The following is a 13,923-nucleotide window of genomic DNA, read 5'->3' on the forward strand; positions in this document are numbered from 1 at the left end:
GGCCCCGAAGGCTCCCTGTGACAGAGTAATTCCAGTTTGTTGAATCCTGGCCCATTCGGATGAGACCATATAAAGAGGCTGTTTCCTGAATTGCCCGCTCCCTGCCTCTCACAGGCTCCTTTTTGTAGAATGCTGGTATTTCAGGACCGCAACCGCCGGTCACGTGCTCCCAACTCTTTACTCTCCGTCTCTCCTGCCCCCTGTTTATTTTTGGAGAGAGCACATTTTTGCTTCTCTCCAGGAGCTATGCAGGGTCCTGCCCCCTCCGTCCGTCAGGCGGCGGCCCCAGCAGGCTGTGCTCGTTTCCCACACTCGGAGACGTGACTCCAGCTTTCAAGAGAGAACGGGTGGGATGCGCTTGCTGCCTTTGGGCTCCCGTCACCCGTTCCTATTTCTGGCCCTCGTAGTGTTGCACATTTTAAGACTCTGTCCTTCTTAAAGCAAATTTGGATACTGTTACCTGGCAGTAAGTCTGCCCAAATTAGAAATGGGTTTCCCAGCAGATGGTTTGGGGGTTATGCCTCTGACTTTCAGAAGCAGAGCAATGTGAAGGAGACACAGGACTTCTGAATTCTGGAATCGGGTCTTCATTCTGGCCTTTCAGATCACTTGAGCTGTCCCCTCCTTACCCATCCAGGGTGGAGTTTTTGGTTTGTTTGTTTGTTTTGTTTTATTTGTTTTCCCTTCTCCTAACACAGACATAGCGTACAGACTTCTTCCAAAGTCATGACTCAAACGGATTGGTAATGTCTTCCCAAGTGCGTGGATAAGGGAGGATTTTAGAGTAACTGGGCTCCATGAAGAAAAAAAAAAATGCCCCTACTGACTGTCTTCGCCTGCCTCAAGTGTAAGTTTTTAGTTTAAGAGGATGGAGCAAGAGTAAATTCCTTTTCCTTTAAATGCTGGGGTCATTACACAGAGAACTCGAGCACCAAAGGTTTGAGAGCGCATAAATCATACATTCATGTCTTCATGTCCTCCCCAGACCTGATGGGCAAGAGAGGGAAGCACCCCTGGCCCCACACGAAGGGCCCATAGCTGAAGGGTTACAACCTTTCACCACTCCAGGCAGGGACTGGATCCCTGACAGTTCAGCTGGGGAGCGCATGCAGGCCCCTGACATCCCCCCACATCTCATCTGTCACCTCGGAGAAGGGGGAGGCTGAGTTCTGGCAGCTGGTTCTAAAAGGAGCTACAGGAGGGCCATAGCCTATGAGTGGGTCTTGTGTTTCAGATCACCCTGGGAGAAAGCCATGGCATTCTTTTTGAAACGGGCTTACTGGGTATTTAGATGCCATCGTAGCTCTTAGGAAGATCAGCCAGGCTCTCAGGGGCTGGACTGTCCGTGCAAAGGACCTGCCAGACCTTCTCAATTATATTGCTGAAAGTCGGTTATCTCCTTACGTTTCAGACGAGGTCATTTGCACCTGATGTCGAATCACCATTGTGACTGGGTTGCATCAGCTTCCTCTTATGGCCCGCATTGTAAAAGGATAGATGTCAGGCTGCTCAGACTACCCCCTCTTCCGGGAGAGTTTTCCCAGGGACTCCTGCAAATATGACGATTGGTTACTAGCATTTGCTGCGGCCCAAGTGTTATGTGCTATTCTGGAACCCCTATACCTTGCATCTAGTTCCTTCAGAAATGCTTTGCCTTTTCATCTCTCTTTATATTTCACATCCATAAAGCTTCCCTGCCCTCTCCAAGGGTCTCCGGCACTTCTTGGCCTGGCACAGTTCAATTTCATCCTCGGTTGTGTCCTGAGTTCTGTCTGAATGAGACAGGAGAGAGTGTTCCAGTAAAACCAGCAGAGGTGGCAAGAAAACTGCAAGAAAACTGCTTCGCCCTTGGACCATGGATGCGGCCTGTCCCTGGAGTAGCCCCCTGCCCCCATCCCTGACGCGTGTGTCCCACGTCCACTGTGGCCTCTTAAATTCCCCAGTGGCCCTGACATGCCATCACATAGCGTTCGTATATGTCTGATATACACCGAATTTGACCTCTCTTCTGCCTCACGGAATAGAGGTAACATTTGAGAACAGAGGTGACGTCTGCTTTTCCTGTCTCACCCAGTGCACATAGGATCGTGCCTGGCTCCCCACATGGGGAACAAAGGTAAATTCTGGGGAAGAGCCTTTATCACTTCGGAGTGGCTAATTAAGTCTCTTTCATCTAGATAGGGTGTCTGTGTGTAGCCATAACAAGACTCATAGTAGGGAGTATTAAAAAAAATGTTTTTACCCTGGGCCCCAGAGTGCTAGGCTGAACATAAGGATTCCCCATGAGGAAGGAGACAGCCCCGGCTTCACGCCCGAGCCCTAGTTTGCAGAGAGCATGTTCTGCCTGCCCCTCGGGTCTCCCATCCGCCCCATGCGCTCTCCTGAGGTTGGCCGAGACCCCCAGAGAAGAGTGGGGAGAACAATCATGGCCTCAGTCCCACTTTGCTCAGAGAACTTCTTGGCCTCTCACGGGAGAGTAGCTTACGTGGTTTTTACGGCATCCTGTCAACCCTTGAAGTCTTTCATTACTTGTGAAAACACCCTGTGACTTTGGAACCAGTTTTCCAGTCCCATCAGACGCGGAGCTGTGGCTCTTCTGTGGGGATCTTTTTGCTTTGAAGCTGCCGTCCTAATGTAGCAGCTGGTACCATTTTGTAATGGGAGGAGCATGAGAGAAAGTGTGTCTTTGTGCTTCCTCTGGCCGGAAGGGATTTGTTCTCATCCCCCCAATAGCCATGGCTTCCTGGGATTTGCGGTTAAAGGAGATAAAGCCGGTCATTTTGGTTTTTAGAATCTTAGGGAGCTTTATTAACCACACAATGTCCCTTAGTAGTCAGAGTGACAGCTCAGGCCAGGCTCAAAGAAGTCTTTTTTTTTTTTCCCCCTTTATCTTTTTTCTAAAGGGTAGGATATTTTATGACCCACAGTCCGAGCTTTCATATATGGACGTGGGTAATACGGATGACGGCAGCGATGGTAACAAGGCAGATGGAGGACCGGCGTGCCCGGCGCCGCTCTGAGTACTTGCTGTGAGGCCACTGATTTAGGCCCACAGTTTAGCGGTTACTCAAAGGAGTGCCTTTTGACAGAAGTGTCTGTTGCTTGTGCATCTGCCGGGATCAGGAGACAAGTAGCGGGAGCCCGCCAGTGCCACGCAGGTCCCCTGCCTTCTTGTGGACTCTCTGCAGCTCCCAGCGCTGGGAAGGCGCCAGGCAGGCTCGGAGACCCCGACTTTGTGGCACCTTGCGTTTGACTTGGTTCATTCTGTGCTTTCCAACATCCAGAGCTAACAGAGGAAAGCCCAGCTCTGAGGGGGGAGTAGCTGGGGGTCCCATGCCCAGGTGACTGTTGGGGGTGGGGGGCGGGCGGGCAGCTTCGGGGAGTGACGTGGGGCGAGGGATAAGACAGACGCTCCTTCAGTGTGCGCGCTGAAGTCGCAAGGTCAGCTCCCGCTCCCGACCAAGACACATGCTCTTGCCCACTTTTCTCAAAACAGCTGACCTAGCTTTCCCGTTCCCACTTCCACTGGACACAGGAACGCAGGATTCTGCCCTGGAAGAGAAACAGCAGCACAAGGAGGATGCTAGTAAGCGGCAGCTGGCATTGACTTTAGCAGGAAGGAGGCAAAGAGGGCGAGTGAGGACCGGGGCCACCTGGGGAATGGCGCGCTGGTCCTGTCTTCAGGGACAGCTGCCACTCATACTCAGCCCCACTGTTACTGGCCCTTAGAGTTTTTTGAGAAAAGCTGGAAAATGACATTTTATGTGGAAATCGTCCAGTTTTTACAGTGGTAGCCTAAATTATAAAAATAAAAACACACCAAGAAGCTGCTGTCTGTCTGCACACAACCTGTGGCTTCACATCTGTGACCTCCACATTCAGGAATATTCATTATCACAAGGTGGTCCTGTCCTTGGGTGGAGAAGCGTGGGATGTCACCTGCAGAAGCCCAGGAGGATCGCCTGTAGGCCAGATTGCCTTCGGACATCCTCAGAGGGGCCCTGTGTGGTTCTGTTCTCTTTAACCTATCAAGCCTCCCCCCACAGTGCTTTATACGCAGTAGGAGGTTGATAGGGCAAGATTGTCATTTTCTGCTCATACAACTTTGGTTTTTGGCACTTTGGGGTTTTTCTAATTCCCGCTGGTCCTTATAGTTCCAGTGTTCATGCTGTCTGAACAGCCTAGCCTCTGAGCCTCAGTTCTGGAGTGCTGGGACAGGCATATCGATTGGTTCCAGTGGGGTCAGACTGGTGCACTGTGGTCCAGTCAGTGTCTCAGGGAAGTGGGGGCCTTGGACTAGAAGGCTTCCCCTCGTGGCCTCGGGGTGGGTGAGTGTGGGTGGCAGGGACAGCAGATAAGGGTATGTGGAGCAGGAAGCACCAGTGAGCATCTCTTTGGATATCCCTCTGGTCTGTCTTCTTTGGATATTCCTCTGGTAGAGACAAATAATAGCTTGTTCTCCACTTCGGCACTTTCGGCATTTCTAACAGAGTCCCCCACATAGCTCCATTACCTGCCTCTGGCAAAGAAAACTCAAGTTTGTTTTTTCTAAAGCTCCGCTTACCATTTCCTGGGAGCTGAGTTGGATACAGGCATCCTGGGGCTTGATTTCTTCTCAGTTAGCCTTTTCCAGCAGGTTCTGGCTCACTCTGAAGAAAGTCCCATTCTACGAGAGAAGCCAGAAAGGAAATGTATCTTGGTGCAAAATAAAATATCGAAAGTATAAATGTATTTTGGCATGTTGAGAGAATGTTTTCTTTAAAAGTTACAAGTTAGGCTTTAAGTGATCAATTTAAAGGATGTTGCAATGCCACATTTTAGTTCAAGGTTCTGCAAACCACATCCTTCCTGCTAAATTGGCCCACTGCTTATTTTTACAAAGTTTTATTGGAACACAGAGACACCCGTTTGTTCACTTATGGTCCATAGCTCTTTATTGCCTTACAGTATCAGAACTGATTTGGAACAAAGGCTGTATGGCCTGCAGAATCAAAACTGCTCAACTCTCCATAGAAAAAGTTGGCCAACCCATGTTTTAAGTCCATTCATCAAAGTATCTCTTAAGACTGAGAATTATAATTATATGCCATTGTTAGAATACGGAAATTGATACTTCAAAAAACAATCCTATGGGAATGCTGGGGAATGGAAAGTAGGAAGTATTCTTTGCTCTTTTATCCAACTTGACTGACTCAGTGGATTGCTTGACATCCCCTTGGTATTTCCAGTTGAGATATGCTGGACCGGAACGCCTGTACTTAGGCTTCTGAATGCATCCTTGGCAGGTGACTCCCTCTTCCCTAAGGAATCTGAGTAGATTTGTAACCCACCCATTTAATTCAAGTCTGTTAAGCAAACCTTTGTCTTATATCCTTTTTTATTACCTTTCAGTTTATAAAAATAATATAAGGTGATTATTTAAAAAATTAGACCATGCATAACAACACAGAGAAGGGACTAAAAAAATTGCCCACAGTTCTGTCCCTGGAATCCCCTCTCATTCATGTACTTACAGCTAGTTAACACTATGTATTAAAAATCTTTTCCTCAAATTAGAAGCATGTACCTACTATTCTACAACATGTTTTTTAAGAGTTACTATATACCAAACATTCTCATCTCATTAAGTATTCTTTTTTACCATAGTTCTTCATTATTACATAGTATTTTCACATGTGCGTTCCATTATTTACGTAATTTCTTATCGCCATCTATTTTGGTTTTGAGTTGTTTACTATTCAGAAACAACCCTTATGTCTCTCTCTAATTGTTTCTTTGGGATGAATTCCTTGGATTAGAATTGCTGGCTTAAAAAGTATGAAGCATTTCTTTTCTTTCTTTTTTTTTTTCTTTTAGATTTCCTGTTTATTTATTTATTTGAGAGAGAGAGAGAATGTATGTATTTATTTGAAAGAGAGAGAATGAGAGAGAGAGTGAGCATGAGAGGGGAAGGTCAGAGGGAGAAGCAGACCCCCCTCTGAGCAGGGAGCCCAGTATGGGGCTCAATCCCAGGAATCTAGGATCATGACCTGAGCTGAAGGCAGTCACTCAACCAACTCTCTGAGCCACCAAGGCAGCCATCTAAGGCTTTCAGTAGACTCTGCCATCCAGATCTTGCCCTATGGATCTTGCTTTTACACACCTACCGAAGGGCTCAAAAGCATCCAGATTTTGAAAGTAAATTAGAAAGGTTACTATATTTTTATTGGAAATATTTTGATAGAATATTGGTTGAGGTGGCCTCAGCCTCATCCCCTGCATGCACGAATACCAGTGGTGAGTGACTGTGATTTTGGCTTCTCGTCCCCTTTCAGGCTCCCCCTCCCAAACCACCCCGCAGGCAAGGAGGCTGGGCAGATGACTCCGTGAAGTCTTCAAAGTAAGTGCCAGCAGCTCGTGAGTGTGAAGGTGGGCACTTGGCTCTTGGGTAGTTTTTCTTTAATGTTTTTAGAACAGCCCTCCTGAGGTGTAATTCTTATTCCATGTAATTCACCCATATACAATGTATAAGTCAGTCAGTCATTCTTGGTGCCCTAACAGAGTTGTGCTACCAACACCACAGTCAATTTAAAACTTTTTTTTTTTTTTTTTTAAGATTTATTTCTTTATTTGAGAGAGTACAAGCAGTGGGGAGGGGCAGAGGGAGAGGGAGAAGCAGACTCCCTGCTGAGCAGAGAACCTGATAGGGACTCCATCCCAGGATCCCGGGGTCATGACCTGAGCAGAAGGCAGATGCTTAACCAGCTGAGTCACCCAGGTGTCCTAGTTTTAGAACATTTTTTTAAAAGATTTTATTTGTTTATTTGACAGACAGAGATCACAAGTAGCCAGAGAGGCAGGCAGAGAGAGAGGAAGGGAAGCAGGTTTCTTGCCGAGCAGAGAGCCCAATGCGGGGCTCAATCCCAGGATCCTGGAATCATGACTGCTCCAAAGGCAGAGGCTTTAACCCACTGAGCCACCCAGGCGCCCCTAGAACATTGTTATCACCCTCCTCTCAGAGAAACCTGGTACCCATTAGCAGTTATTTCCCATGTGCCCCCAGTCTCCCCAGCCGTAGGCAGTCACCGTTCTGCTTTCTGTCTCTGACTGGCCTGTTTGGACGTCTCACATACATGGTATCCTACTTTATGTGGTCCTCTATGACTAACTGCTTTCACTTGACCTAATGTTTTTAGAGATCATCCATATTGTAGGATTCTGTGTTCTTTTTTTTAAACACTGGCATATTTTAATAGTTGACACTATTAAGCATAGTTGACACATAACATTATATTGGTTTCACGTGTACAACGTAACGATTCAGTATTTGTATATATTGCCAATGACCACCACAATATATAGTTAACATTTGTAACCATACATAGTCACAGAAAAATTTTTCCTTGTGTTAAGAACTTTAGGATCTACTCTTAGCAACTTTCAATTATGCACTACAGTATTATGAACTGTAGTTACCATGTTGTACATGACATCTCCATTACTTACTTATCTGATAACTGGAAGTGTACCCTCTGACCCCCATTCTGTGTTCTTTTTTTTTTTAAATATATTTTTTAAAGATTTTATTTATTTATTTGAGAGAGATTGAGCATAAGAAAGGGGAGGGTCAGAGGAAAAAGCAGACTCCCTGCCGAGCAGGGAGCCCGATGCGGGACTTGATCCCAGGACTCCAGGACCATGACCTGAGCCAAGGAGTCCCTTAACCAACTGAGCCACCCAGGCATCCCCTCATTCTGTGTTCTTTTTTTTTTTTTTTTTTTAAAGATTTTATTTATTTATTTGAGAGACAGAGATCACAAGCAGGCTCCCTGCTGAGCAGAGAACCCAATGCGGGGCTCAATCCCAGGACCCTGGGATCATGCCCTGAGCCAAAGGCAGAGGCTTTAACCCACTGAGCCACCCAGGCGCCCCTCGTTCTGTGTTCTTAAAGTAACTTTTTAAACAGAACAGAATTGCCCATTAGTCATTGTGGGATTACAAATCACTTTGGTCTTTAATCCCTTGCACGAAATCATAGATCAAAAGTAAACCAGAAAAGAATATTTACTACACCAGCAGAGGATCGCCGACTATCAAGTTTAACTAATGTAGACTTGGGAAGGAAATTCTTTTCTTAAAATACAGACATTACTCTTATCTTGAATTTCCTTCAGCACTTGTTGCCTTAAAAATATACCTTAAAAATATACCTATGCTTTAAGAATATACCCTTTTTCTTTCCTCCCTTCCTTTCCCTGCTCTGTCTCACACACATACACTTTTCCCCCCTGAATCATTTGAAAACAGGTTGCAGAAGTCATGATATTTCACTTCTGAATATTTCAGCACACATCTCTCAAGATTAAGGACATTTTCCAGATGATCACCATGTTATTCTCACATCCAAGTAATTTCATAATGATTTAATATTTAATAAGAATTTATATTTAAATTTACCCAGGTGTCCCGAAATGTCTTTTATAGCCCCAGGATCCCGTCAGAGTTCACACCTTATATCGGGTAGTTCTACCTCTTTATAGCCAGAATAACTTTTATTTAAGTTTATGTAGATACATTTGTTTAGATAAATTCATCTTATCTGAAATATCGCTCTTGTTCTAAAATAATCCCAATTCCTCCCTTGCTTTCTCAGATATTGTTTTTTTTGAGGAGTCCTGGCCAGTTGTCTTGTAGAATGTCTTAAATTCTGGTTTTCTCTGATTCCTCATGATCAGGTTCAAGTTGTAGGTTTTGGGCAAGAACAGGTGATTTGATATACTTCTTATCATATGAAAATGGTGTAGAAACACACTCAGAGTAGTCTCACTGTCATCCTTACTCCGTCCACCTCATTTCCATCCATCCCCTATGGGTAACCTCTTTATTAGCTTCTGGTCTATCCGACCTATACTCTTTTTTGCAGAATTAAACATAAGCATATACAATTTTAATTTACTCTTCTTTGTTTCTATATACTAGGATTCAGCAAACTTTTTTTTTTTGAAGATTTTAAAAATTTATTTGACAGAGAAAGCAAGAGAGGGAACACAAGCAGGGGGAGCAGGAGAGGGAGAAGCAGGCTTCCTGCTGAGCAGGGAGCCTGATGCGGGGCTCGATCCCAGGTCCCTGGGATCATGACCTGAGCCGAAGGCAGCCGCTTAACAACTGAGCCACCCAGGTGCCCCAGATTCAGCAAACTTTGACCCACAAGCTAACTGCCAGTTTTTAGAGATCATCTTTTATTGGAAAATGACCTCACCCTTTCATTTTAAAAATTTAGATCTCTGATCCATTCAGAATTAATTCTACTGCATGATATAAGGTGTGGATCAGTTTATCTGTTTCCAAATGGCTGTGGTCCCACCACCATTTATTTAAAAATCCGTCTTTATCTGGTAAGTTTAGAAACCACCTGTATCATAATTCTACACCTTCGCACATACCTGAGTCTACTTTCAGACTTGTTACTGTGTTCCAGTGGTCTTTCCATCGATTCATTTGCTGGCAAATACCACTCTTTGCTTTATAGAACATAGTACTACTTTCTAGTGCTAACCAAGGAGAAGAAGGTAACTTTGAAATGTAGGTCTCATATATCAGTGAGAGTCTCCCAGAGTCGCCCCATTTTTCCAAGGTATTAGGGGATTTTAGTGCTTGTAATATCTGGAATTTACTTTGAAATATGGAGATCAGACAAACCTTGTATCTGCTGCCTAGAGAACAAAAGGAAATCTCAAAAATGAATATTTTAAATGAATATCTCAATGAATATATTGAAGATTTTTCCAAAGCAAATCAGTTTGCTCCAGGAAAAAGATATTTTTCCATTTTATATGTTACTTTTCAAAGTATTATCTTGTGTGTCTCCTCAGTCTGTGGCCTAGTGCCGACTTCTCTCAATGTTGGGGAACCCAGTGCCCATCCTCGAACCTTCTCTCTTCTGTGTCAACATGCACGCTAGCAGGATCTCGACCCAGTTCGGGAGTTTGACTGTTACCTTCACAGCGACACCTCCAAAATATATATCCATCTAGTCCTGTCCCCGAACATCCAGTCATCCAGGTGAAGTTTCCACTTGGATACACGACTCAGTCACAGCATATCTGAATCAGTGCTCCTCCTTGTTACCCGTCTTGTCCCATCCCCTAACCTGCACCTGCCAGAGTCTCCCTCAGATCTCCGTAAATGGTGACTCTGGCCTCCCCGTTACTTCCGACCATAAACTTTGGAATCCTCCTGGACCCCACTTTTCATCTCAGCCCATGTTTGGTCTGTCAGCAAAGCAGGTGAAGTCTGCAGATGAAATAGGTCTGTGGTCTGCACCGCTGGTGCTCGGCTGTGGCCACTGTCATTTCTAGCACCGGATCAACTGAGAACGTCCTGAACTGGTCTCCCCCTGCATCCTTTCTCCCTCCGTCTTATCTCCACAGAGCCAGAGGGACCTTTTTAAAACACAAGCAAGGTCATTTCCCTTGTCTCCTCGGAGCCCTCCAGTGGGATTCCCCACAGTCCAAGCAAATCCCCAAGTTCTTACCGTGGCCGGCAAGGCTCTTGCTGACCTCAGTTTATAAAAAGTAGCTCCCTCGTCACTCTGTGCTCCCTTCTCGTCATGTATCCGCACGTGATGTATATGCATACGTACATATCTGTATTTATGGGTGCACATGCATGCAGTCTCTTTTTCTCTCCTGTAATGTAAGCTTCTTGAGAGGAGACACACTCTTATTTACCTATGCCCAGTACCTCAAATAGTGCCAGTCCATAACCAGTGCTCCGTGACTGCCAACTGAACAAATGAATGATCTCATTGGTGTTTTTGCTCTCAGATAAGGTCACTTTGCTGTCAGTGTGGGAAGTGGAGATCTGGAAGGTTGAAGTGCAGTTGGAAAGGTAATACTCTGTTTGAAGGATGGTAAGAGCTGGACGAGGGCAGTGGTGTGAGCCTGGATAGGAGCGGAGCTTTGGGGACCATAGGTCAGATACAGGGCAAAGAAGAGAGGAGGGGCAGGTCCTGCACGGGGCCTCACTTTGATGACTTGGTTGGGGGTGGTGCTGTCAGGTAGGGAGCACAGAAGGGGAGACCTGATTTGTAGGCCGGTGGTGGTCCATGTAGATAATTTTCCACAGTTTGGAAGAGAGGCCAAAAGAGAGGCACAACTTGGTCATCTACACAGATAGAAGCCAAGGACAGAGCCTTGGATTTGGCTGTTTGGAGGTTACGAGGGGCCTTTGAGAAGGTTACGGTGATTTGCACTGGGGCAGAAGCCATATTCGGGGCTAAAGAGGAACTGAGGTGAAGAAATGGTGATATTCCCTGAGAAAGAAAGGAAAATAGGGGACAGTATTTGGAAGGAGGGGTTTGTGACAAGAACCATGTGTGTCACATGTGGGGAAAGAGAGCTTGCAGGTGGAACAGGAAGGATTGGAAGAAGCAGGATCCTTGGAAGGATTAACCCTTCCAACAGAGGTTGATAAACCTTGGACAGAAGGAGGCAGGGACATTTTTCCTCCAAGATAAGAGGGAGCTTGGAAAGGCTGGGTGAGGTATCAAGAGAAGTTGAGGGAGTAGGGAGTTGGGGGAATTTTATTTTGGATTGGCCCTTTGGTTTTCTTCTTTTTCCAAAGTAGAAAGGCAGACCGTTGAGCTCGCTGGAGCCGAGGAGAGCTGGCCTCTGGCGGCAAGGTAGGCCAGGCGTGTGGCAGGAAGCGGAACAGGCCGCTGGCCAGGGGTAGGAGCGGCCGTCGTCGGGCCACATCAAGGACCCACCCATTCAGGTTGGAAAGCGTGGCCTCCTGCGCCTTGTGGGGCACTCCAGGGAGGACAGAGTGTGTCCGTGCTTCCTGCCCTGTAAGAGCTTGGGTTCGCATTGGGAAGATCGGGGATTTTTGCTCACGAAAATCAGGAAGGAGCACATTGCAAGTGAGAACCAGATGGACTGGCTCACGCCGGTGACGGGACTCGGAGGAGACGCAGATCACAGGGACTTGGGGGCCCTTGCAGAGGACACGGAGGTCAGGCTGGGTGGACTCGCATGCGCAGAGGATCATGAGGAGAGCCTTGGTGTACGGAGAAGTGTTGCGGGGATGGTAGCCTTATTGCTTAGAGCAGGGAATTCATGCTGGAAAGTCATACACTCTACTTGAATTCTTTTGAAATGATAAAAATGACACTGACTTAGTTCAGGCCGCTAGAACAGAATGCCATCGACGGGGTGCCATCGACAGGGTGGCTGAAACAACAAACATGTATCTGTCACCTTGATTGCTAGTTCTGGAAGCCAGAAGTCCAAGGTCAAGTTCCCAGCATGGTCTGGCTCTTGTTGAGGGCTTCTTCCTGGTTATATCCTCACACATCCTTCCTTGGTGTGTATATAGAGAGAGGGAGATCTCGTATCTCTTCATTGTCTAAGGGCACCAATCCCAATGTGGGTCCCTTGGACCTCCTCTAACTCCGATTAGCTCCCAAAGGCCCCACTTCCAAGTGCCATCACATTAGGGATTAGGGTTTCAGTGTATGAATTTGGGGGGCATATAAACATTTAGTCCACAGCTGTTCCTTATAGGCGCATTGTACCAGCTCTGTTGGGTAGGCTCCATTCTAGAGGTAGGTACCTCTCTACAAGGGAGGCAGGAGGAAGAGGATGTTTACAGAGGTCTACAGCTGTGTTGTTGCCAGTGGGAGGTAGAAGGGCTAATTCCAGATACGAACCAGGAGCTTATAGCCCAGGAATGTGAATTTCTGGGATTTATTTTATTTGTATGACACTGCCCAAGATAGAGAGCAGAATGTGTATCACCCGCCACACTGGCTAGATTCTGGATACCAGGACTCCCATGCTTGTCCCCGAGCCGCAGGAAAGGGCCATATTCAGGAATATTCTGGGGCCTATTGGGATCACTACCTTTCCTTCTCCGGGCACCAAAGTCATAGCTATGCCAAAGATTCCATCTGGGGCCCTTATAGCCTGTGGGTCGCTGACTTGGCCATGGAGAACAGAGCTGAACGAGAGGCAACTAGACCCGGTTAAAAGAGGAAGGAAAGGTAGTCTGATTAAGTTTTGTCTCAAAGTGTCTGTTTTTGGGTTTGTCCCTGCATTGATCTGCAAGGGAATGAGGCAAGTAATGGCCCCTCAGGGACTTTCAGGACTTTGCTCTCAATGTCAGCCGTCATTTTCAATCACCCTCTCCCTCCCAGCCATTAATTTTGGCCCAGGATCATGGGGACTTGTCCATCTATCACTCCTAATTGACACTAAATGATCTGTCAGTTTATTGATGAACGGCAGGAGTGGAATTGTCACAATATATTTTACTTTCTAACAACTCCTCCTGACAATTTTACCTTGTCCATCTCACTCTCCTCACATAAATCTCCATTGGCCGCTCGTTCCTTCTCCTGGGCTGTTCTGGTGCCAGCACTTCCACACCATCTGCACGCGTCAAGGACATCAAGATGGCGGGAGAACAGCCGAGTGCCAGGCCCGAGGTTGCCCCCTTCCCTCCTCCTCCTCTCTTTCTCTCTCTCTCTCTCTCTCTCTTTTAATGGCATAGATGTTCCAAGAATACTAAAGGGCTTCTGTCCTCTCTCTGTGTATGTGTCATTGCCATACCAGAGTCTCTGTACCTTCTTGTTAGCAGTGAATAGTTCATTCTTATTAGGCCACAAAAGTGTGAAAGGCAAAAACTCACAGAGCCTCTGGGCTTCTAGATCTATAAGCACTGTTGCAAACATGTGTTTTGTCCTCTTGCACCAGCGTTGTGACAGGCTTTCTCTCCCCATGGGAGTCAGTTTCTTAGCACGGAGGGCAGTTTAGCTGGAATTTCTCCACTGGTGTGCCCTGTGCTGCCCGGTGGGTATCAGCGTGCCGAGATGTGGGTGCTCAGCCGTGGGGTTGCGGGGCCGGGCCCACAGTTGACAAGGTCCCTAGGCTGTGACCATGCGCG

The 13,923-nt window shown here is 46.6% G+C and overlaps 1 protein-coding gene across 1 annotated transcript in view; it reads left to right on the forward strand.

Annotated features, from left to right (window-relative positions):
- IFT43 (intraflagellar transport 43) overlaps nt 1–13,923 on the forward strand; it is an 80,920-nt gene that overhangs the window by 24,183 nt on the left and 42,814 nt on the right. Inside the window, exon 3 of the mRNA XM_082733633.1 lies at nt 6,315–6,379. Within this exon, the coding sequence (XP_082589759.1) occupies nt 6,315–6,379 (65 nt within the window). The remainder of the gene's footprint in view (nt 1–6,314; nt 6,380–13,923) is intronic.

Source organism: Mustela nivalis, assembly GCF_964662115.1.
Source record: "Mustela nivalis genome assembly, chromosome: 6".
NCBI classification, from domain to species: domain Eukaryota; kingdom Metazoa; phylum Chordata; class Mammalia; order Carnivora; family Mustelidae; genus Mustela; species Mustela nivalis.